General features: G+C 50.0%; 1 protein-coding gene across 4 annotated transcripts in view; it reads right to left on the bottom strand.

Moving 5' to 3' along the window:
- Positions 1-23,094, bottom strand: part of PDGFRA (platelet derived growth factor receptor alpha) — a 43,971-nt gene extending 20,877 nt beyond the window's left edge. Inside the window, exons 1-10 of one of the 4 annotated variants that reach the window (XM_045079744.1) lie at positions 22,881-23,094; positions 13,818-13,878; positions 11,704-12,021; positions 8,810-9,070; positions 7,499-7,629; positions 6,097-6,268; positions 5,817-6,006; positions 2,978-3,093; positions 1,642-1,768; positions 175-368 (exon numbers count right to left, since the gene is read on the bottom strand). In XM_045079744.1, coding sequence (XP_044935679.1) covers positions 175-368; positions 1,642-1,768; positions 2,978-3,093; positions 5,817-6,006; positions 6,097-6,268; positions 7,499-7,629; positions 8,810-9,070; positions 11,704-12,021; positions 13,818-13,869 — 1,561 coding nt within the window. In that variant the 5' untranslated portion in view covers positions 13,870-13,878; positions 22,881-23,094. Of the gene's footprint in view, positions 1-174; positions 369-1,641; positions 1,769-2,977; positions 3,094-5,816; positions 6,007-6,096; positions 6,269-7,498; positions 7,630-8,809; positions 9,071-11,703; positions 12,022-13,817; positions 13,879-18,944; positions 19,047-20,017; positions 20,146-21,676; positions 21,795-22,880 lie in introns of those variants that run through there. The other 3 variants (XM_045079747.1, XM_045079745.1, XM_045079746.1) reach the window with 3 other exon arrangements.
- Positions 23,095-23,321: the final 227 nt, after the last annotated feature.

The raw sequence follows: 23,321 nt of genomic DNA, 5'->3' as shown, positions 1-23,321 counted from the left end.
TTGGGGTCAGAATCCGAAAGAAAGGGTTCCCTCATGGAAGCCCAGAGAAAGCCCTTTAAAAGCATTCAGAGCTGAACTTCTGCCTTGGGACCTTCATTCCTTTCAGACCCCATCTGGGATTCAAGGTTCTGCCTGCGGGAGGAAGGGCTTGGGTGTTGACTAAGAGCAACTCACTGGGAGCCACCAGCTTCAGCTCCCGGCTCTCAGCCCCAAGGAGGTTCTTGGCCAGACATCGGACAGCGATGGTCTCCTCCACTCTGGTGAATGTCACTCGTCCCTCTACAGTACTCCTGTCTCGGGGGTGGACCTCCGTGATGATGTTTGAGATATTGCTGGCCAAAATCGCCCATGAAGTTTCATTATTACACCTGGGGAGAAAAAAAGACATTCATTTAAAACCAGTTATCAGGATAATGGAGGTGAGCAAAGCAGAGAGAATCATCGACGGTGGCAGCCATTCTGACCTCGCCTGCATCTGGGGTTGCTACAGGTAGACTTTATTTTATGTGCATATTAACATGGAACTCGTTTGCAAAGACCCAACAGAGGATAACCTATATGCAGATAATTCAAAGTTAACTGCTGATGAAGCAGGCAAAGTAGAAGTTAGTTCCATCAAATGTAACTACCAATTCCAAGCCTTGAACCCATGAGCCAATGGATCAGATCTACTTCAAGAATGTTTAACTATTCCAACTGCCCAGCCACTGGAAACGCCTGGCTCCCTCCTCTTCTCCCCACCTACACTGTCTCAGTAGGGTTGAAGTGATCCACTGGCTGAGTTAGGAGACCTAGATTCCAGCCCCAGTCAAGATCCCAGTCCTGTCATTCTGCCCTAAGAAGGGGGAGGTCTAGGACTCTCAGCCCCCAAGAGAAACAATCGAGGCTCCCAAACGCGGTCACCATGGGCACATTGCTCGAGGGCCCATCAGAAAAGGTGGACAGATGGTGGGTCAAAGAGGAACTGGTGAGTTAACTCCACCCAGACAGCAGGTAGGCAAAGGGGGCAGTCACCACGCACAAGACTGTCACTTATGTTCACACGCCAGTCTAGCTACCAAATAAAGCTCACCCTGTAAGACCTATAAAGTGAAGTGGGCCAGGGTAGTAAAAATCCTTAGAGCTGTGGTCCTTTAAATTCATCTTCTTTTCTGATGGGGCACCCTTGGAGAAATCTGGTGTGAGTTAGGGACCTCCTCCTTACAGTACTCATGACCACACAGGTGCACGGGCACGCAGGCCATCCGCGCAGGCACGCCAGGCCTATGCTTAAGATCCTAGCCTGGAGTTTATGGGACTTTGGCCCAGGAAGAATCACAAAAGAAGGGAAAGCCAAAGAAAGAAAATGCATCTCAAGTTCTTTGAATCAAGGAAGAAACATTCTGACCACCAATGAGAAAGAAACCTCTAGGGACGCCTGGGTGGCTCAGTTGGTTAAAGACTCTGCCTTCGGCTCAGGTCATGATCCCAGCGTCCTGGGATCGAGTCCCACATCGGGCTCCTTGCTCTGCAGGGAGCCTGCTTCTCCCTCTGACTCTGCTTTCCACTCTGTCTGCCTGTGCTCGCTCTCACTCTCTCTCACAAATAAATAAATAAAATCTTTAAAAAAAAAAAAAAGAAAGAAACCTCTAGTTTCCGTACTTCTTAATATCCTTGCAAACCATCCACTCGATGTCAGGACGCGGCGTCCCTTCAGCGGTGCATCTCACGGTCTGGCCCCCCGTAGTGCCATGGTGGTCGTCGACCAAGTCCAGAATGGAAGAGGGAACTGCCAAGAGGGGAAGGGAAGGACCATCAGAATTGAATGGTCTGGGGCGCCTGGGTGGCGCAGTGGGTTAAGCCGCTGCCTTCGGCTCAGGTCATGATCTCAGGGTCCTGGGATCGAGTCCCGCATCGGGCTCTCTGCTCGGCAGGGAGCCTGCTTCCCTCTCTCTCTCTCTCTGCCTGCTTCTCCATCTACTTGTGATTTCTCTCTGTCAAATAAATAAATAAAATCTTTAAAAAAAAAAAAAAAAAGAATTGAATGGTCTGGGCCCCGGAGCTCCTGCGAGCCCCAGGGTCACAGAGATCAGGTTCAGAATTCGTCTCCCTTGGCCCCTCCCCACATTCGAACCTGTCAGGCGAGTAACCCCCCAAGAAGAGGCTGAAAGCAGTTACAGGCTCCACTCTGCATAGACCCACTTGGTTAAGAGCATTTTCACAGTCGCAGCGTTTAGGGATTTGTGTCCTGTGGTGTTCTAAATCTGGAGTGAGGAAAGCAAAAGGCCCCTGTGGCTATTTGGCTTGAAAAGCAAGGAGGTTCTTAAAGCTGTCTTAAGGCTTGGGGTTTAACTAATGGATGCAGCCCGAGTATATCATGTAAAGCAGCATTTACCAAAGTGCATCTGTAGAATGTCACTAGCTCTTAAAGATTTTTTTTAAATCCTTGATCAAATAAATTAGAAATATGCTAGCATTTGTATCATAGGTTTACTGGGAGGGTTAAGGGAGCCTGTAAGAAGTCCTGGGCACATGGCAGGTATCCAGCGAACAAGGGCTGGACGTGAACGTGGAGAGACTGAGGCACGCCCTCCTGGTAAGTAAGGGCCACTGCGCCGTGGATGCCAGTGAGGGGAGCGAAGCAAAAAGGCTAAAAACTCTCCGGAACAACCTGAGGTCATCTGGACCAAAACCATCACTTTCCTCTTCCAAGAACTGGAGGAGCCAGCCTGAGAAGCAGGTGGTGTTGTAAGCTAGGAATTCCCCCAGACTGTTACAGAGCAGCTCGGAACTTCCCAGAACTGTGTGAATTCCTAAGGCCAACAAAGCTCTCCCTGACAGGTGACGTCTACACCCACTGCGTTTCCCATGAAGTGTTGTTTTTCTCTTCACCCGCTGGGAGGAAAAGTGCCAGGCTCTCCTTGGCGGTGGGGAGGAGGGGGGTGCACTCATTTACACAGTCACTGGGCTACCATTATCTTCATACTGCCTGACGCACCTTGAGTTAAGAGTTCAAAAGTATAGCTCTTCACATCGTCTTCGTTTTGAACAACAATTGTGTAATGACCACTGTCTTCCTCCTTAGCACGGATCAGCTTTAATTTGCTCCGATATCTGAAATGACAAGGACTCTGTGTCAGCAAGTCGGAGCCAAACAGATGCCAACTGTTCCAGCAGTTACCATGCTCACGTTCAAGTCTGATTTTGTAAAAAGTAAGAACATGTTTTTTTTAGTCTGCATCATCGCTTTTCTGGGATTTTTGGTGCCCTTTCTACACAGTGAAGGTCTGACTTACAGAAACTTAATTCTCAAACGAAGACCATGTATCTTGATGAGCAACAGCTTATGTGGCTAGAACAGCAATCGGTTCTGTTAAGGCCTGACTTCTGAACAAAACAGACACATCCCAACTTTCCTTTTAAAAAAAAAAAACAAAACAAAACAAAACAAAAACTTGATTTTTACCTTTTTAAAAATACCTGCTTCCCCTAAATATCCATCATTGAGGTGGTACAGCCAAACAATGGGGGCATTCTTGAAGAAAGAATGCTGACACAGTCTGCACACTGTCATGGAGAAATCTCCAGGACTTAACCTTCCTACTTGCTGGTATTTGCTTAAAGAAAACTCTAGAAGGTTTCAGAAGAATCTAATGAAACTAATAAAGGTTATTTCCCTCAGCTGGGGGAGGCAGGGAGACCAGGGCACATGGTGGCAGGAATGGAGCAAGGCTTCTTCCAATGCAACTTCTTTATGCTTCAATACCGATAAAGCAAAAGATTGCATTGCCTATTAGAAGAAATTAGAAAAATCTATTTCTTCATACTTTATTAAAGGGAAGTTTCCCCTGAAGATTTCTTCCATGTATTATAAATGACATCTGGCTCTGTGTGCTTGTGTGGGTTCATCAATAAAGTATTTGCCCATTTGATTGCCCTTCTTTTTGAAGCCTCACAAGAGTACCTCGGAGGCTTAGCAGGTTAAGTGTCTGCCTTCAACTCAGGTCATGATCTCAGAGTCCTGGGATTGAGCCTCGCACTGGGCTCCCTGCTCAGTGGGGAGCCTGCTTCTCCCGCTTCAACTCCCCCTGCTTGTGCTCTCTTGCTATGTCAAATAAAAATATCAATCTTTAAAATAAATGAATCTTTAAATAAACGAGTAAGTAAAACATCACAGTGCTGAAAAGCAACGGGATGGATGGGAAAAGCGCTAGTCACCAAGTGAGAAGAGCTGGGGCATCACCGAAAACCTCCACGCCTCGGCGTCCTTACGTGTAGCGTGGGATAACTATCATGTGCTACAGCACAGTGTCCTTTCCAGAATGAATTCAATGAAATTATACGTGTGGAAGGATTTTGAAGCCCCAAAGTTATGCTGTAAACATAGAGTCTTCTAGTCCAAGATGCCAGGCACCAACACCGTTAATGGGAGCACAGGGGCTGTGCTTTGTCCACCGGGGACCATGCGGGACGTGCTCCAGACCAGAACTTTCTGAGCAAGTCCCCGTAGGCACTCCTAGCTAGTCGTCACCACATGATCCTCTGTCATTCACTGTCTCCACTGGCTCAGCCAAGGAAACTGGCAGATCCACTAGTCCAAAGCTCCAGGGAAGCCATATCCACCATTCAGTGCATTCATCCTTATGGTCCCTGGCCCACCATGGGAACTAGGCGCATCTGTGCTAGGAGCTCTTGGATCACTTTCACAGGCAGCTTTCCCACACCTTTCCACTGGCGAGCTTTGTCTGGTCCTGACTCTCACTCTGGCCTGCGGAGAGCATGCCTACAAGCATCCCAAGGGTTAGCTGTGCCAAGACTACCCTGCTCCTCTGGCCTGACAGCCCTAAGTCAAGTTTGGCCCTGCCCATGTCTTTGCACACCTTCCCCTTGTGTCATCAGAAAAGCCCTCCAGATTCAGCACTTGACACTCTTAACATCACTGTACTCCAGAGGCTATACAACTCTGTTTGCTCAGATACTACTTCTCAGTGACACATGGGATTTAGTTCACAAAGAAGCAAGCAAGTCCCAAGGTGAAGTGAACCAAGGGGAGAGGGTCTGCCCTTCTTCCCTGAGGGCCAGAAAGAGAGGACTGACATGCGCCTCTCTGGCATGGTGTTTCTGATGAGGGCACGGGGTCAGAAAACCTAGCGCAGGATGTGCCTTCTGCTCTGCGATTCCAACCAGAATTTAAAAACTGCAAGAGACCTCAAGTGTCATCTGGTCTAATTCCCTGCCTTGAAGGACATAAGATCCTCTTAACCTTACTTTATAGACATGGAGACTGAGGCCAAGGTAACTTACTCCACCCCTACGTAAGAGATGGGGGCCGGAGACTGTCTCCTCGGGGAGTGAGAATCCATTTGCTCTAAACCAGGTCTAAGCAGCCACTACTCCTATTTCCAGCAGAAGCCTCCCTTGGGCAAATGTGTTTCTGATGAAACTAGTGATGTTTTGCTTCATGTAGGTTTAAGTGATGAATGGCCTCATCATACGTTATCTCCTTGCCATACAGATGGTGGATGTCATCAAATATCTTCAGCTCAAGTGGGTCCCACCTGACTTCCTTTCCTCCATCCTGTCCTGGATGCAGGAAATAGTCTTTCATTGGGAACACAGCTCTTTAGTTCCTTCTTCTCATTTTATTGTTAAATATTTATCAACAGTATTAGCCCATGGCAATGGTTATCATGAAAGGCACCTGATTTCAAGTATCTCCCAGGTCAGACTGCTCATTTTCTAGATCCATCCATGTGTCACAGACCTGCATAAACCTCCGTCTATCCCGAGGGAAACAGTAAAAAGAAATGCGTATGTGGCAAGGGTTGTTTCTTTACCTGATTTCCTGAATCTTTTCTATGTCCGTGGTGATCTCTGTGAGATTTTCAATCAGAGTCAGATTGTCCTTCAGCCAGGATATCTTGGGAGGGGGGTAGGCCTGCACATCCACCACGAAATGTTTGACTTCATGTAGGTCGACAGCTTCCAACGGGCTGAAGTTGGGTTTGATTTCAATGAACCCTTTCTCTGTAGGGAGAAGAGTTTCCATTAAGTAACGATTACCAGAGTGGATCGCGAGCAGCCGGGATGACTGACATTTCAGAAAGCAGAATGTACCATGGACAGAAATGGTGACTTTCTTCATCTCTTTGACCTCCTTGGTGGCCTGGCGGGCAGCACATTCGTAATCTCCACTATCTTTCACCGTGGCCTCGGGGACCGTCAGCGTATACACCAATTTGATGGACGGGACCTTGATTTCCTCCAGCATGGTGATGCCTTTGCCTTTCTACAGCAGGAGAGGAGGAAAACCAACTTTCAAAACTAGCTCTGAAGAGTGAACCCTCATGTACACTACAGCCCATGGGTGGGGATGAGGAGCCAATGTAGGTTCCTAGATTGTAATGTCCTCCCCCACCAACCCCACGGGGCTGTCGATAACAACGGGGAGCTGTGCATGCACTGGGCAGAGGCTAATGGGAAATCTCTGTACCGACCACTCAATTTTACTACTAACCTAAAACAGCTCTAAAAAAATAAAGTCTAATTTAAAAAAAATGTTCTTAGACTAGCTCCTTAGAAAATCGTATTTTAAAAGGACATTTAATGGCATAGTAAGGTGTCTGTGCTATGCTGCTAAAGGAAAAAGGATACGACAAAGTACTATTTAAAGCCTAATACCAATTAATGATTGCATTTATGCTGTATACCAAGTACCGAAAGGACTCATCTTCCTAAAATATTAATGGTGATGTCCTGGGAAGTGGCTTCTCCTGTTTCTCTCAATTTTGTAACATTATGAAAATAAACCTGAATTATTTTTATTACCTGTTGAAAACTTTTGTTTTATAAAATTGATACTTAGATTATGTATTTTTGGGCCAAAATGCAGGTACTGTGGTTTGGGGGGAAAATGTCTATTTTCAGTAAGTGAGCAGAATGTTTATGCTTTAAGGATTAAGGCCAATCAAGTATGAACAGTGAGACCAAACTCCCTCATAGCCAGGGAAGATGTATGCGTATCAGACTATGAATGTCTCTTCAATGCATGAGGTTCTAAGGTTGAATGTGAAAATGCCCAACTTCCAAGTGATGCCCCAGAGAAGGAGGAGGAGGGGAAGCCAAAGCAGAGGAGAGAGAAATGGGTAAAATGAGAGAAGCTATCAAATGCCAAAAAAAAGAACAGGGAGCAGAAATGTACAAATCAGGAGGGAAAGGTAATTAGATAGACAGACAGACAGACAGACAGACAAAACCATGTAGATAGAACCTTCCTATTTCTTTCTGACTTGTGGGGAAGAAAAAGGCTCAGCGTACATAGATTCTGCAGGTCTGCTGCAGCTAGCGTCTCCACCTCTCCCACTGCCCAAAGAGCCATGAAGTGATCTAGTAGAACAGGCTCACTGCAGAGGTGGGAAGCTGAGTTCTTGAGAAGCCCGGGATCCTGCGTCACCAGTGACGGGTGTTCCAGGCCTGCTGGGCTCTTCTCCATGCCACCAAGAGCCCTGCAGGTACCTACCACTTCTCCGGGGTACGTCCACTGAAGGTCGACCACCTCGTTGTTAAAGACAGCACAGGTGACCACAATCGTCTCCCCTGACTTATACACAGTTTTAAGAGCTTCCATTTCTAGATCAAGTTCTGATGTTGCTATTGAAAAGAAGAACAGACACAAGAACCTCAATACCCGTAATACAGTTAAGAACCATTGTAAGGTTTGGGTTTGCTTTCCTTTTTAAAACCCTGAAAAAATATTTTCTTTTCTTTTTAAGCTTTTTGTGTGTTTGTTTTGGGGGAGGGGGCAAAGGAAGAGCGAGATCTTAAGCCCTGATGCGGGGTTCAGTCTCACAACCCCAAGAATATGACTCTGACTCCAAGGCAAGAGGCAGATACTTAAACTGAGCCACCAAGTTGCCCATAAAAAAATAATTCTCAAACCACTGTGATCAAGACAAAATGTTTAAAGTCTCAGCAGCTTTGATTTTGTGCTGACGTATGTAATTTGGCACAGTTATAAAATAGCGTACACACACACACACACACACACACACATAAAATACCTACACACGCAACAGTAACCATACTAAACCTAAATTCCAATGGAACAGAGCACCCCATTCCTGAGCATCTGAGTTGAGGATGGCTTTCCTCTTCTGCAACCAGCTTTATGGATGTATTTACTCATTTCATCAACCAGCCTTGACTGACCAGCACTGCTCTGGGCACTCTGCTCCTCCCCTACCCCTCTCTCTCTCCCCGACCTGCTACTCAGCTATTCTCAGTTCTTTTCTAGAACCAAGCACAGCGCTGGCATAAAAAGGCCCTTACCCAGCGTTCAGTAGCATTTGCTAACCCCAAACTTCTGACCCTGAACACACATTCTTCCTTCCCATTCACACGAACCACTCACATCAAAGGCAGGACTACAGCAACAAGCTTCGCTCAGAATCAGAATCTTAAGTTATTGAAGTTAATCGAGGCATCTACCCCCCACAGGTGTGTTTGTATTTAGGGCCTCTGCAGTCAGGAATGTGGGTACAACAGTAAGAGGCTTATGCGAGAAAAGAATTCCTCACAGTATTTTGAAGTCAACTGATGAAATAGGAAATCTTACTGGGATAAAGGAGCATTTGCCGTTAGTAATGCTAAGCTTAGTATTACTTCAGACACAGATGGCAGCCTAACATTTTATGGCAAAGGTGGGGTGCGAAATCCCCAAATATTTAGGGTCTCCATTACTAGGGACTATGATTTTTTAAAAATCCCATCCATATACATTGAATTATTCTTTTTTTAACTCTTATGTAAAGGAGAGAGAAGAAGCAAGTACCTTTTAGAGCATAAACATTAAATGGAATGGTCTGGAACTTCTTCCCCCTAACGGTAGCTTCACAGATATAGGGCCCGACGCTGAAGGTCCCATTGAAGCCCTGTCTGCTGTCATAGGAGGCGTGCACCACCCCGTCACTGCTTATCAAGGTGACCGGAGTCTCGGGGTCAGTCGTGCGACAAGGTATGATGGCAGAATCATCCTCCTCCACGATGACTAAATAATCGGTCATTCCCAAAGGTACAAAGGCTACATCTGGGTCTGTGGTTTGGCGAAGAGAGAAAAACACGTTAGGCATTACCTTCACCTTTACCTATTATACTCAGAAAAATTATCTCACTGGCATGAAATCGCATTAGGTATGAATGATACCTTCACCTATATCCAGAATGTTCACAATGATATTAACCATCGTAAGAGCTAGAAGGCTGTTTTGTATGAACAAAATAAAATATAGTATGAACAACAAAATAACACAAGTATGAACCCCACCAATATACCTGTACCCTAGTGGGAAAAAAAAAAAAAAGGCTGGTGATGACTATAAATTAGCTAGGAGTTGAAATCAAAATTTAAGCACTATTGAAAAAATGATCAATCACCAAGTCTATTCGAAACAAGAGAAAATATTCCTAATTTCAAAAAATCCTATTGCCTATAGTCAATATCACTGAAAAGTAGTACAGAGGATCTATTAAAAAATAATCTGTCAAGTAATAAACAATTTACAGTTCCACAGCCTGAGAATTTTATTTCTAAAAGAAAACTAGCTATGTAAGCTACTACAGTAAGGAGTTCTAAGGGTGTCAAACGTTGGGTTCTGAAGGGCCCCTTACTCTCCACCGGTACAGGTAAGATCATCTCTAACTGACAGCAGTTCAGAGCCTACTTGGATGACGTTTGTGCTGAGGGGAAGGGAGGAACAAGAATTTTTGGACAATCTTAAGAGATCAAAACAAACAAAAGATCAAAACACCATATGCCTTTAACAAGCCCATATTCCATTCTCTTCAAAGCAGGAGGCATTTATGTGTGAACAAAGCTGGGGTGACATTCTAAATGCCTACCCTTCTTAAAACAAAACCTTTTATTTTTAGGAAGGAGGGTCCAGACAGTTAAGAGTGTCATGAAAAGAGGGTCTAGATCCCATGGGCCGCCCACAGTTACAGAGGACAAGAAGAGCAGCCGATTTGGGGGCTGGGGAGAACTTACAAGGAAAAGGCAGAAAGATAGGAAGATATACTTCAGAGACCCCCTTACCTCACCTCTGCCAAAACAGGATGGCAAGAGTTATCAACAGTTTGTATATCTGTCTGCTTTAAGCCAAGTAATCCAACTATAGCCTCTTTTAATTTAAGTACGAAGACTGCTGTTACCTGAGTTCATGTTCAGAGTTCCACATCCCTGAACTCTGTTCGTCAAGATTTCAGCAAAGCTACAAATTCATCTCAGGTTAAAATATACAGTTTGATATTTCTAACACAACAGCCAAGGCTTCCTTTAAAAATGCAAGTCATTCCTACCATTATGCACTATCTATGTGATGTTTGAATAACATCATGGCCCTCCTTTAAACAACTGTCCTTGGTAGAAGCCAATATACACAGATAGAGATGAATACAGAGATGGATCCAGACAGAGATGGATACAGATAGAGACAGATACAGACAGAGACAGATACAGAGAGAGACAGATACAGACAGAGATGGATACAGATAGAGACAGATACAGAGACAGATACAGACAGAGATGGATACAGATAAAGACAGATACAGACAGAGATGGACAAGACATGGATACAGATAGAGATGGATACAGAGATGGACACAGACAGAGATGGATACAGACAGAGATGGTATAGACTCAGAGACACAGAGAGACAGAGAGGCACAAAGGAACATCGAAGACACAAGACACAGATACAGATGGGGATTTCGATCACTGCAAGGAGGGCACGGGGAATACTAGCTGGGTGGCAAACCAAATGAATCTCAAGCTCATGGCTAAGCCTGGCTGATTAACGGGTCGACTGGGAGAAGCACCACACTGTCCTCCACTCTAAGGGCAGGCTCTGAAACCCATCACACCCCAAGGCCATGCCATCCGGAGGGGTCACTAGCCAAGGGCTGTGGGGCACTGGGGTTCCTCAGCCTCTTAGACTTTCTCAACGCAGAGTTCTAGGACTCATCTACTCTACCTTCCTTCCTTCTCTCCTCCATTTAAGGTCACACCGACAACATAGGTAGACAGCCCTTCCAGGCAGGCTCTGTGGGATCCTTCACAGGCCGCCCCCTCCTCAATCCCTAGTGTGCTTCATCCCATTTTAACTCCTGTCTTGGCACCTGCTTCTCACCGGTCAGAGACAGCATCATCAGTATCAATTTGCCCCAAATTTTAATCAAAGGAAAATCTCCCCCTAATTAATCAAAAATATGTATTTCATTCCATCTGAAAAAAATAGCCTGGTTATTGAGAAGCTAGTAAAAGAAACGATAAGCACCTCCAAGACACGATCTACCTACTTACTTTTCGTGTCCCCAACACTTCGCCCAGGGCCTGACACACAATAAATAAACCAAACACTTGTCAAACTTGGCTGAACCAAAACGAGATCATTTCAGATTTTTTGCAGAACGTGAATAAAACATGCTATGGTACAAATGATTTCTAAAACTTCACGTGGTTTCCAAACGTCCCCCATAAATATTTCTTGATAATGGTCTCCCAAGCGACCTTGATTTAATGTGCGTTCTCTCGTACTTTCCAAGTTTTCTCCCTTACACATTTATGATGTTCCTATTTCTCCAGACGTTAACCGGGCTGGTGGCAGGGGGGTGGGGGGGGGGTCACGCGCGGGGTTCGGGGGAAGGAGGGGGCCCCCCCACACAGCTCACCTGGCACATAGATGTAGATGTGTCTGCCTTCGAGCTCCATTTCCTCCGTCTGCGTGTGGTTGTAATAGCAAGTGTACAGGCCTGTGTGCGCCGCGGACGCATTGACCACTTCCAGCACAGTCACAAAGAGGCCGCTGTTGTTCTCCTCATTTCTGATTTCCACATTGGGGTTCTCTTCTTCAGACATGGGGTACTGCCAGCTCACTTCACTCTCCCCAAAGCATCTCAGAGAAAAGGACGAATTCAGCTGCACGACCTTTTCATTTTCGTTTGGAAGGATCGAGGGTAATGAAAGCTGGCAGAGGATTAGGCCGGGCCCTGTAAAAGGAAACAGGCTCTGAATAGGCGCCGCCAGAAAGGACCGTCTCACCCAGGGAACTGACAGCGGCAACAGCCGCGGCTTACGGGAACAATGACCGCTTCTGCGCAAAAATCCGTTAGCCTGGATGCCCATGAAAGGCCCCCCATTCTAACAGCCGCCGCATCTGCTGAGAGCAGCAAATGCTCCAAAGGCCTCAGAAGCCTCACCCCACCCCGGGACTCACCCCAGCGAACACTCAGATGGGAGAGAGGACGCCGGATTCCCATTCCCTATTTCAGACTCCCATGTGTGACCATAAAATATCCCAAGAGGGCGGAGACGCGAGCACATGTGGCTTCTTCAGTGTCCACAGGCTCTGCAGGTGCTCCCCTTCGTAGGGAATGGGGTGAGGACCGGGCCAGGGAGGCTGCACAACGCACAAAGCAGGTTTGTGTTCAAGAACTAGTCTCTTCCATTCTGCACGACACTCGGGCATGCCTTCTCGCTAATGGCCTCCCAGAAACCCAAGCAGGAGGATAGAGATTTTTTTTTTTTTTAAGATTTTATTTATTTATTTGAGAGAGAGACAGTGAGAGAGAGCATGAGCGAGAAAAAGGTTAGAGAGAGAAGCAGGCTCCCCGTGGATCTGGGAGCCCGATGCGGGACTCGATCCAGGGACTCCAGGATTATGACCTGAGTTGAAGGCAGTCGTCCGACCAACTGAGCCACCCAGGCGTCCCGGATGATAGAGATTTTAATTTTAACTTAGTTTTATTTATAAGTAGGCTCTGCACCCAACACAGGGCTTGAACTCATGACCCTGAGATGAAGCGTGTCCCGCTCTATCTACTGCCTGAGCCAACCTGAGAGCCCCTGGATTTTAACTTTTTTAAGGGAGAATATTTAAAGTCCAAGAGTTAAAACTCTAAGTTCATCTTAGAGCCTAAAACTTTAGTCCCGCTTCCCCTATAAAACAGAAGAGATATTTTGACTTCATTATTAATCAGTGGTCTCTGACCTCCTTTGGAGCCCAACCCAACTGCACTATGCGCCCACGGTGACTTGTAGCTCCAGGCTGAAGTCACAAGTGCCTCTGGTCACCCACTCCTGCAGGCGGGGTATCCTTGGTGGAATTTGGAACTACCGAGCCACTGACCTTGCTTCCTGCTAACATGCCCATATAGGTTAAGCCCTACAGACACGAACAGACTTAACTCCTCCCGCCAGAAAAACACTGGGCTCCCGGTGAACATCTGTGACGTACAAACATCTGGATGAACACTAAAAAGTGCTAGTAAATGTTTCCGCAAATGGTCCCAATAATATCCTCCTGGTAGAAAATGTCAGTAAGATTTCCCAAGAGTCAAATATGCTACCAATCAGATTGCAAGAGGGAAAGACGGCTCCAAGATTTTTCCAGCAATCTAAGCATGTTCCACTTAAAGACAGGTATGATTCCCTGGACATGAATTATTTCCTTCGAACATTCATGAAGTCTCCGGAAACCCATGTCCCAGGGAAAAAGCGCGGTGGGCAAAATTTAGGCTATTATTCCTACCACGTTTCCATGCCAGGATTATACGTATATTAAAATTACCACTGGTGAGCATTCCTTAACTGGAGTTAACAGGATACAGCAAAGGGCACTGAAGGTCTGTGGTCATTCTACATTAACTTCTCATCATTTTCGAATCCCCCCCCCCCACTTTTGGACTGTGTTTGCTGAGCACTGGGAACACACTCCCAGAGCACAGAACTTAGAAGGCAAGGCTTCCCCCAGAACAATGAAGTCAAAGAGTACTGGGATCCTTACCTGGCAGGAGACAGCCTAAGATCAGCAGGGCCACAAGGGAGGTCCCCATCATTCCAGAAAACTGGAAAATCAAACGTCAAACAGAAGCAGCGTTAGCCAATAAAACCACCAGTGAGCCTCGTTCTTTTTGTGCTTTGCAATATGGAAAACGTTAACAGCATCATGTTAGTCGAAAATACCTCACCTTAAGATTCATGGTTAAAGCCATTAAGATACCTAAAAAAGAATCCCACAGCCCAAAGGGACCCCAGGATCATGACAGGAGCCATCTGAAGCTGAAACCCTTTTGGATCGCACACAGCTTCCAAATTCCAGAAAAGTCTGGCTTTTATGGTCTCAGAATGCATCCAAGTGTATAGAAGATCTGTTCCTTTTAACCCACTGAAATGAAGAATGTGAAAAGCACCACGTTATTTACTCAACTTCCATTAATGGAGCTGTTTTCACTCAAAATAGGTTGTCAATGGCATGTTTTGCTACAGAGAGTATGTGGTGAAGTCCACATCCTCCACAACCTTTGCAAAAAAAAGATGCTTTGGCTACAGCAAGTATTTTTTTTTTAATGGAGGAGCCTTTCTGATGTCATGTTTTTTAAAGTCAAAACCCATGTCAATTGAAGGACGTCCCTCTGCCATGCAGAGGTGTGGATGGGGTGGGGCAGGGGGAGGACCAGTGGGGATGCAAGCCTTAGGATATCCCACCAAAAAAAATCACCTAAGTGATTTTAGCCTGGGATGTCCAGGGTCCCTGCCTTGCTCAAAACCCCAAAGCATGCAATGGAAGGCCTTCATGGGATTTCATTTGTTCCACGGCTAGCTTTGGAAACTAAGATGTGTTCATGATTCTTGAGTCAATTGGCCTAAAACAGACAAACCAAGAAAACACAACAACAAAAAGCTCCATGTATGCTTGTGGTTAGCCCCTCACTGTGCATTTTTGCTTTCAGATGGCCCAATATGCACAACCCAGATTTCTGCTACATCAAATTCTACCGCGAAAATGCAGGAGGAAGACAGAGTGAAAGGCAGAATGCTGGCAGGGGGCGGGGAGGGGAGGCTTGGACAGGAAACACATGCTAAATCTGTATGCCATGTCTACTAATAATAACCCTGAGACATACTTGATTTTAATTAAAAGTGCCAGCTGAGGCTCAGAGAAGTTTAGCAAGTCACCCCAAGTCACACAGTGAGCGCTAAAGCCAGAATTCTAACACGAAGTCTGTGTGATGCAAAAGCCATGCTCTCTCCAATTCACCATATGGTCTCCCTCAAGGGAAGGTCAGTGCTTCAGCCTTGTGTGTCTCCTCCCTCCCTCTCCCAGCACTATTTCCTCATGCAAATTGGGGCCCTGTTTCCCTTCTCTGCTCACCCTAGTGAGAGAAATACAATTGCAGCGCTTGAACCCAAATGCAATTTGCACAATGCTGGCTCGCTGATGGCTTCTGAGGCTCCTGGCATGTACCCGGGAGCTTGAGGGGGGCAGGGGTTGCAGGGTTTCCTCACTGCTGTGGTGACGGGCACAGCAGGTCCCCGAGCCAGGCCAGCCAGCCTGATTTACCACAATTAGCAGTTACGGCCTGTGTGTTTGTACATATAAATATCAGCCTCCCACTGATAATCCACTTAGCCAACTTCAAAGGAGCCCTCCAGAGCCAGCTTGATGTCTTGGGTTTTATCACATTTATATCCTGTATTTCTGGAGCAGGACTTGCCAATGGTGCATCTTTAAAGCATTCCCGAGCTTAGGAGAAGGGCTCTGAGGAGCATTTTGCCCTGGGCCAGCCCCACCAGCTTTCCTTCTGTGCCTACAGATACAGAAGCCCTGTTGCCAGGGAGGAATCTTTAGTGACAAGCTACGTGGGCAATGAGAGCGAGACCGGAGAGCCAGTGATAACGATCCCAACACTGAGAATCAACATGTATTTGCCGAAGACTTCCAACTCCCTTCTCTGATAAGAGTAGTTCCCTGGCTAGAAACCCAGGCATATTTGGGAAGTTTCGCGTCATTACTCATATGCAACTCAAGACAATTTCATCGTGAGTAATTGCAGCATTTGCCCTACAGAGAGACAATGGAAAACAACAGGAGAGGAAGGCCTCCTTGCCTACTGGGCACATAGCAAGGATCTCAAAGAGTCTGGCTCGTTATTTCTGGGGCTTGTCCACCCAGGGAGTACACGCCAACCCGTCATCAGTAGACCCCACCCACTCACCCATCCTGGAGCATATCCAATAGTCAGATGCGCAAACACAAGTAACTGTACAGATTCAGAGAAAGGAGTCAGCAAGAACCAACCACTTTGCAAGGAGAGCAGCGGACTTCATCCAAATCTGTTTTGTTAAAAAATCATAATCGTATCTTCTCATGCCAGCTACAAGTTGGTTTCAGGCTTCATCCTCTATAACCACAACGCAGAAATCAAGGCCAAGGGTTAAGAGAAATAGGGAAAAGAGATGTGTGCCACGTTCTCGCTCAGGCCAAGGGACCCGTGGTTCCTCCATGGCATTCCCTGGTCTTTCTCATTCCTTGTCTCCGAAGTACGGTGGAAACCGCTTTGGACTAGGTTCATCCTATATCGATGCTTGCTTAGTTCATCTCTCTGAACCTCTGGCTCTTCTTCTATTATAAGGAATGGTAACACCTAACTTGCTGGCTTGCCTTGCCACGTTATTATAAAGACTAAGTTACAGTTTAGTCAAGCGCGCTTTGAAAACTGCAGCCATTGGTTTTTATATCGACCTAAGAGTCCTGCAGACTCCGAAGATGTTTTATGAAGACTATTTATTTGAAAGAGAAAGAGAAAGAGCATGAGTGGGGGGAGGAGGAGCAGAGGGAGAGGGAGAGAGAATCCCAGCAGACTCTCTGCTCAGCACGGAGCTGACACAGGGCTGGATCTCACAAACCCGAGACCATGACCTGAGCTGAAATCATGAGTCACTGGGACACTCAACCAACTGTGCCACCCAGGTGACCCCCTGCCCAAATGTCTGAGATGAAATGAACGTCAGAGTAACTCCTTTAACTTCTACTTATTGAGAAAGTCAGACCCAGAGGCCTTTGAACTTGCCCTTCATCGCCTGCATACTGAAGACAAGGATCTAAACTCAGCTTAGATGAAGGCCTGCTGCTGGACGATCAAGGCAGGCTGTTTTAATTCAAACCAGCACACATGATCACATTAGAAAAAGAAATCTGTTTGCACCCACTGTCCTTAATGGGCTTCCACCCCCCTGTTCTGCAAACACAAGTGAAGAGCCTTGGAAAGCAACTCAATAACCAAAGACAACATGCTAAGCTAGAGAGTAAACAGAGCTTGGGCACTATTTCGAGAAGTGAGAGCAGGCTGGCCTTCTCAGAAATCCAGAAAGCTAGCCCCCGAATCGCCAACGGCTCAACGGACCCCGCCGCGGAGCCGCTGAATCTTGAATTTCACCCCGCCCTGGCATGATTAAAGGCCACAGGAGACTCTCTCACGGTCCCCAAAGCCACTGACAACCTCAAGATTCAGATTTCCAAGGCTCGGTTAATTTCAGCTCTAAGTTAATTCTAACTGTGAAAATTACATATCCCACTTTATCCTGCGACAAACGTTCTAGCCCGTCTCGTAGTTCTAGCCCCAGCAATCCAAAATGCGGGTCGACGCCGGTGGCAACTTCACAGGAGGGTGTGTTTACCAGGATCCGCACCCCACCAGATGGCGTTTTGCCGTTCTGATCTCCCTGCGTGCGCTCCATCAGACGTTCCAGGGATGGGTGGTGGCTGGAGTATTATTTCACACGGGAGCATTTTATGGGACAATCGGAGCCCGTAAACCTTTCTGCTCTTCTGCACCAGATACTTAGCCACCAACTGAAAGGAGACTTCCTCTTCATTGTCGCCAAACTGGTGTGACTCAATGAGACAAACAAAGCTGGGTGTAGTCGCTTACAGTGCACCTGAACCCAAGATCACCAAGCTCCTGACTCCAGCGCCGCACTCATTAAGGGATATGCAAATACCCACCCAGCTTCTGGACAGATCTGCTCTGAGAGTCAGACGTGATATGGCTGCAGCTTGCTCACTACACAAATGCGAAGAACAAACTTAAGGCAGAAACTACACAAAAGTCCACAAAACAAATGCGATCAGCCCCGTGATTTCTGCAGCTTTGCAGTAAGAAACGCGTCGTCACCTTCCACCTGGTTACCAGGCAGGGAATGCATCTTCCTCAAGCCACAACTTGATTAGAATCTCCGCGAAGCCCATTCCCAGAGGGTCGTTGCAGTTCTCAAGTATGGCCAGCAGATGACAGTGTTGGTCCAAGGACGCGCGTCCCGGACTCCGTGGAGACACACACATACACACCGCTGGAAGTTCTGTGCTAAAATGTCCCAAATCTTAACTTCCAATCTCTTCCATTCTCCCATCGTACTTTTAGGTGTCACGGTGACCTCAGTCCAGAGCCCAGAGAATGGAAGCAGGAAGAGGCAAACTGTTGCCGAAAATGCTCCACTGTCCTCGGAGCCCTGGGAGAATTTGGGGAGGCGGGGGACAGGCACCACCGGCACCGTCGCTGCGAGCGAGCCGGCTAGGGCCGCGGGGCCTCGGGAGCCCGGAAGACGGCGCTGCCACGCCGGGCCGCACAAGTTCCGAGGGTTCGGCAGGAGAAGCCCCTCGAGAGGAGGTCGGGGGATCCGGGGCTTTGTTTCCCCCCACGCTCTCGCCACCCCGGGGATGGCGCACACCCGCAGGAGAGAAACGACCTGGCCCGCGCCGGGTGGCCGACTGCGACGCCATGACCCTGGCCAGGCAGCCCCATCAGTTCTCAGGCCACTGTCACCCATCGCAAAAAAAAAAAAAAAAAAACCGCCCGGCGGGGGCCGCGACGGCCGCGCAGCCGAGAACCGCGGGCGGACTGGAAACGACTGTTCCCGTGGCTCAACAGCGTAGGGTCGCAAAACAGCCAAGGACCGCCCGCGCCGGAGACCCTGTGAGGGTCTCTGAAGTCCTCGGCTACCCCCAAAAGCACCCGGGACCTCATCCCCTGCGCCCTCCTCCGCTGGTCCCACACTCAATCACGACGACGCCCCCAGCGCATCCCCAAACCCTGCACGCCGCCCCCCCGAGCTCCTCCCGACCCACACGCACCGTGCCTGCAGGCGTCTGTCCGAGGCCCTGGGGCCGCGGCGAAGCTGACGGGGTCGGTCCGCCCGGGGCCCTCGAGCCCAGCGCCGCGCTCTGACGGGTCCGCCTCGCCGAGCGCCAGAGGCAGGAGGAGAACCGGGCGCGCGCTCCGGACGGCCACTAGAGGGCGCAGCGGCCCCGCGAATCTTCCCCAGCCCGCCCGCCGCTCCGGCTCCGGCTCCGGGTCCGGGTCCCCGACAGCGCCTTCGGGCCCGGCGGCCCGACCAGCTTCGCCGGGGAGGTTCCGCACGGTCACGCCTCCGGCCCCGCTGCTGCACACGAACGCGCGCCGGCCGCTTCCCTTCTCGCCGCCCCCACGCCCTCGGCCGCTGTCACTCCGGGGCGGGTGGTGACGACCGCCCGCTCGGTCGGAGCTGAACGTCCCGACCGGCCGCACTCCCGGCCTCAGAGCGGCGGAGGCCGCGGCGCTCGAAGCACGACGCTGGGCGTTTGCATTGTTTTCGGCGGAGACCTAAGAGGGGGCCGGGAGGGGTGGGAGGGAGAGCGGCCGGGGTTTAGGGTTACAGCCGCGCGCCAGCGCCTCCTATGGGCCCGAGAGCCACACGGTCGCGGGCAGCCGCTGGCAAAGGCGGCCGCGGAGCGCTGAGACTGCGACCCCTCCTCGTCTTTAAAGAACCGAACCTTCCCCCCTGCCACACCCCCCCCCCATGGTCCCTTCTGTCCCCGCTGCCCAGTGCACTCTCGCGCCCGCGCGCGCCCCTCGCTTCCCTCTCTCCGGGAAGGGGAGGACTGCGGTTGGCTGGGAGTGGAGCGCCCCAAACCCGAGGTCCTGTGTAGCTACTCCAACCTATTTTCCAACAGATTCCCGACTCTCTGTTCCGTTTTAAACAAAAGGAAACGCCGCAGAGCCACTTCACCATTAGACATGCAGCGGCAGAGCCCGACCAGGGCGCAGCAGAGAAAAGCAATTTGCCCGGAGCCTGCATGCCGCGCGGGACCTACCCCCTCGCACCCCGACGGCTGAGGCTGCTCGAGGGCCCCTCGAACCAAGACTCAAGGAACGCTGAGAGCCGCACCTTTCCGTCACCGACCAGGCTTTAGCTTCTCCCCCGGAACTGCCACTCGTCCATCAGCAACACGCAGCCCTGTCGCAGCTCCCGGAGGCCAGAGGGAGTCCACCCGCTGGAGTCTGCACGAAGGCGCTGGCCACCACGTCTGCAGGACGCGTCCAGGCGCTGTGCGCCGCCCACGGCCGGTCCCCAGGAGGCACAAAACGGGCCCGCCTCGGCGCCAGACGAGTTTGCAGCTGGAAAGCCCGGCCTGTTGCCCCTCCCCCTGCACCCCTCCCCAGTCCGCGCCCCAGCAAGAAAGCGACCTGGGGCCGGGAGCCGCGGTTCTGCTTCGAGTTCCTCTCGGTCCACTTAACAACTGGTGCAAGGCCCGAGGGTCAGCTACCCACTCCTTCCCGGCCCCTCCCCCACCCCCAGCCCCACCCCCCACCCCCGCTGTGGGGACTCACCCAAGCTACACTTGGGTCAAACCAAAAACACCACTGTGTAAGAGGCTCGAAGCGGGGACTGACCAGGGTGTCAAAACGGGGATGGACGGGCTCTCGCCTGTCGGGGAGCGGAGGAAGGGCCCCTTTATTATAAGAGAGTGTAAAGAGGGAAACCAAGAAGGAGGAAACCAAAAGGTAAAGAAAACTGGGAAGGAATGCAAAGCAGAAGCGCCAGGGTCCGAGTGGGTCAGAAGCGGGTGAAGGGTGGGCGATGTTAAAGCCGAAGCCACCAGGGCTGCGGCTGAGGAGGCAAGCCCGGAGTGGCTCTCCCTGCCCTCCAGCAGCCCGGACGCTCGCTGGGCTGAGGGGTGCTAGTCCCGTGAGCTGTGCGCCTGACTGTCCTGCCCGTGTGCTCTGGATATCTCCCTGCCCTAAAAAGCTGCCTAGTTCTGGTCGCGAGCGACTGCGGCGAGACGAGGCGGCCCAAAACGTTGAGCAATTCGGCTGCGGAGCCAAAAATCCATTTCCCACACAGCGCAGCCCGGGGCTTTTCCAGGCAGCTGGGCCGGGCTCGGGGCAGTCCGGACCTGATAAAGGCCATCCACACTCCCTCTCGAGCCCGGGTTTGCCTCTCACCCTGGCAGATGGGGTGAGTGGCAAGTTCTTCCAAGCACTCGTTCTGCAATCCTGAGGTCTTAGCAGGGCTAGGGAAGCAGAGGGACGGGCGCTCCGGCTGCTGGCTAGACGCACAGCCAACAGACAGACGGCCCAGCACTTCTTCCCGTCGGAGACGTTTGGCCAGGGCACTGGCAGCACTGGCAACACCTGGCCAGGCGGCCCGGTTCCTGGCCCCCGGGGCAGTCGTACTCGGGCCCCTCTGGCTCTGAGCTGGCTGCGACCCTTTCCGAACAGAACCTCTGATCCCAGCTGTTTCCGAGCCAAACCGACGCCGCCCGTTTCCCCAGCACAACCGGGAGAAGTTAATATCACAAGTAAAAACCGACTTCCATGAGGACAGACGGAAGAGGAAGGAGGGGTGCGAGGAGAGGGCTCCGAAGCAGGCAAGGAGGCCGGAGCAAAGAGTGAAATCGGGGCACTGGAGAGGCTGAAGCAGCGCAGGGCGAGTGCAAGCGGCGAGTGCCACGCGAGGAAAGGGACACGCAAGGGGGGGCGGGTCTTGAACTCAGGTGCCCGGAGGAAGGTGACGAGGCCAGTTCGCCTACCATCTTTCTCTTACCTGGGAAACAAGTTTTCCCGTTCCGAGTCGTCCCTAACTTCCCTTAAGAAAAGTTTTGCACTTTTCTGGCGATCCCCCTCCTTTCCTTCCTGTGACCGGGACTGGGCAGCAATAGAACCCCGGGCTTTGCAAATAAAAAAAAAAAAAAAAAAAAAAAAAAAAAAAAAAGATTCCACCGAGGAAAGGGGACGCGCAGAGACGAGTGGGGGTGGGGACCACAGCGCACAATGAGGGCCCCTTGGAGCGCAGTACGAAATTCCTCAAACCCACTTGCTGGAATGCGAGGCGACGACGACTTCTTCACTCGCGGCCAAATGTGTTTGTCATTACTCCAGACCGCCTGCCCGCCCGCGCCGCCTGCGCCCCCGCACTCGGGCGCGCAACCCCAGCGCACTGCGGGACTGGCGCCCGCTCTCCCTCACACTTCACTGATCCCGCAAACGGCTGGGGAGTCCCCCCAAACCCTCGCCCCCGTCCGCGCCCCCTCTGCTCGTCTTGCAGCCGCCCCGGTTGTGCTGTGTCTGGCCCCGGCTCGCACCCGGCGCTCTGCGCGGTCCAGTAATTACGCGCCCTCGGCCGGCGCCATGTGCCCCCGGCTGGCACCCGAGGTCCGGCCCTCTCCAGCCGAGCCCTTCACGCCTCCCCTCCTCGCAACCCCCTTCCGCGCCCCACTCGGCGCTCCTCTCCCTCCGCCTCCCCCAGCCCTTCAGCCGCGCTCCACACCACCCGCTGCAGCGCTGTCCCGCCAAACCGCGGGCGAGGAATGAAAATACTCATTAAAAACCTGTCGCCTTCCAGGACCTACTGCCAAGAAGAGGGCAAACACCTCTGCCCCCACTCCCAGCATTACTTGGTGCTCGTCCCAGTATACACGAATACCACCCCCAACCCCAAAAGAAACCTCAAAAATGTAAGCCTAAACAATTTCGTTGGGAGGCTATAGAGTTGTTAGAAAAACACTGCTTTTAAAAATAGGTCTGGAAAAAAAAATTTTTTTTTTAATCCCTAGACTTTGTAGCTCTCGGTAATCTTTCCTCCAAGTGAAGTTTATTAAACATAAATGACTCTCGGGACACATAGCTGGAATTCAACTTTTTTTTCCTCATCGCCCAGAGTTTGAGTCAAGTTTCTTCTCTTCGAGCCCAAAGGGCCTGATAAGGAACTTCTCTTAGAGACAAAAATCATTTTTTTTCTCCTTTCTTACCTTCTCCTCCTATGTCAATTCGTAATGAAAATCCTACATATGGAGTTAAAAGTGTCCACGGTTTCCAGTCCTCTCCTGAAGTCCCCTCCTCTGTTTTTCTCCCTCTAGCTCCAACTGTAATGGGCTCAAAAACCGCGTTTTGTAATTGATTCAATGTTATAGTCCATCCTTCTAAAACTAATCATTTGCTCTAAGTAAATAGCTGTCAGGAAATGAAGCGCCCCCCCCCCTTGGCCTCTTCAAAATAAAAGTTTCTCTCGAACTCCGTGCGCTCTGAATCTCCACGCAGCCAGATCGCGCCTTCGCTTTTTGCTCTTACGCAATCAGGGGGTCCAGTCCCAACCCCCAGACTTCGACAACAACTGGGGGGCGGGGAGCAGACCAGATGGGGTGGGGGTGGTGGAAGGGGGAGGTGTTGCTGTTCTGCCGGGAAAGAGGTTC

The sequence above is a fragment of the Mustela putorius genome, unplaced genomic scaffold, assembly GCF_011764305.1.
Source record: "Mustela putorius furo isolate JIRA1106 unplaced genomic scaffold, ASM1176430v1.1 tig00000430_pilon_pilon_pilon, whole genome shotgun sequence".
NCBI lineage: Eukaryota > Metazoa > Chordata > Mammalia > Carnivora > Mustelidae > Mustela > Mustela putorius.
This window is presented reverse-complemented; position numbering and strand designations above follow the sequence as displayed.